General features: G+C 59.1%; 1 protein-coding gene across 1 annotated transcript in view; it reads right to left on the bottom strand.

The window, feature by feature from the left end:
- Positions 1–817, bottom strand: part of LOC104916369 (ATP-binding cassette sub-family F member 1-like) — a 6,107-nt gene extending 5,290 nt beyond the window's left edge. Inside the window, exons 1-2 of the mRNA XM_031557636.1 lie at positions 751–817; positions 163–209 (exon numbers count right to left, since the gene is read on the bottom strand). Of these exons, the coding sequence (XP_031413496.1) occupies positions 163–209; positions 751–817 (114 nt within the window). The remainder of the gene's footprint in view (positions 1–162; positions 210–750) is intronic.
- Positions 818–1,094: the final 277 nt, after the last annotated feature.

Here is a 1,094-nt window from a genome sequence, read left to right as displayed (position 1 = left end):
GGGATAAAAATGGGGGGGCAATATGGGGGGTGGGGGTGTAAAATATATGGGGCAGGAATTATTGATCTATGGGGCAGTGATCGCTGATCTATGGAGTGCCAATAAAAAATCTATAGGGCAGGGATGGGGGATCTATGGGGCAATGTGTGGGGCGGCGCTCACGGATTTCTTGGCCCTGCGGTCCTTTTTTCCCTTCTTCACGGGTTGCTCTATAGGTAAAAAAAAACAACCCGCCCATTGATCCGTGGGTCCCAGCCCCATAGATTCCCCCAGCCTCATACATCTCAGATCTCCAGCCCCACAGATCCCAGATCTCCAGCCCCATAGATTCCCCCAGTCCCACACATCCCAGCCCCACGCATCCCAGACCCCCAGCCCCAGATCCTACAGATTCAGCCCCATAGATCCCCCCAGCCCCACACATCCCAGACCTCCAGCCCCATAGATCCCAGACCCCTTGCCCCACAAATCCTCCAGCCCCACACATCCCAGCCCCATAGATCCCCACGGATCCTCCAGCCCCTCAGATCTCAGACCTCCAGCTTTACAGATTCTCCAACCCCACACGTCCTTCAGCCCCATAGATCCCGGCCCCATAAATCCTCCAGACCCACAGATCCCAGACCTCCAGCCCCACAGATCCCAGCCCCATAGATCCCAGACCCCTGCCCCACAAATCCACGGGTCCCAGCCCCACAGATCCCCCAGCCCCACAGATCCCAGCCCCACAGATCGCACCCCCCCGCTCACCCTTTCCTTCGCTCTCCCCCTTCCATTCCTCCTCCCGGACCGCCGCACTCTTCGCTCCTTTCGGCATGGCCGACTACTGCGCATGCGCAACCACCGAGACGTGACCAGAGAGCCCCCTCGCTTCCTGTCCTCGCCGGAAGTCCTCCGAGAACATCCCCTCATCTCATTGGCTGCTCCCGGCGGACTTCCGCCCCCATTGGCTCTCCAGGCTTTGTCCCGCCCCTTTCTGAGGTGATCTTTTCTCTCATTGGTTATCCGCGGCTCGATCCACCCCCTTCTGAGGTGATCTTTACTCCCATTGGCTCCTCCTCGTTCATCCCGCCGCTCTCTGCGGCGATCTCTTT

The sequence above is a fragment of the Meleagris gallopavo genome, unplaced genomic scaffold (assembly GCF_000146605.3).
Source record: "Meleagris gallopavo isolate NT-WF06-2002-E0010 breed Aviagen turkey brand Nicholas breeding stock unplaced genomic scaffold, Turkey_5.1 ChrUn_random_7180001888995, whole genome shotgun sequence".
NCBI lineage: Eukaryota > Metazoa > Chordata > Aves > Galliformes > Phasianidae > Meleagris > Meleagris gallopavo.
This window is presented reverse-complemented; position numbering and strand designations above follow the sequence as displayed.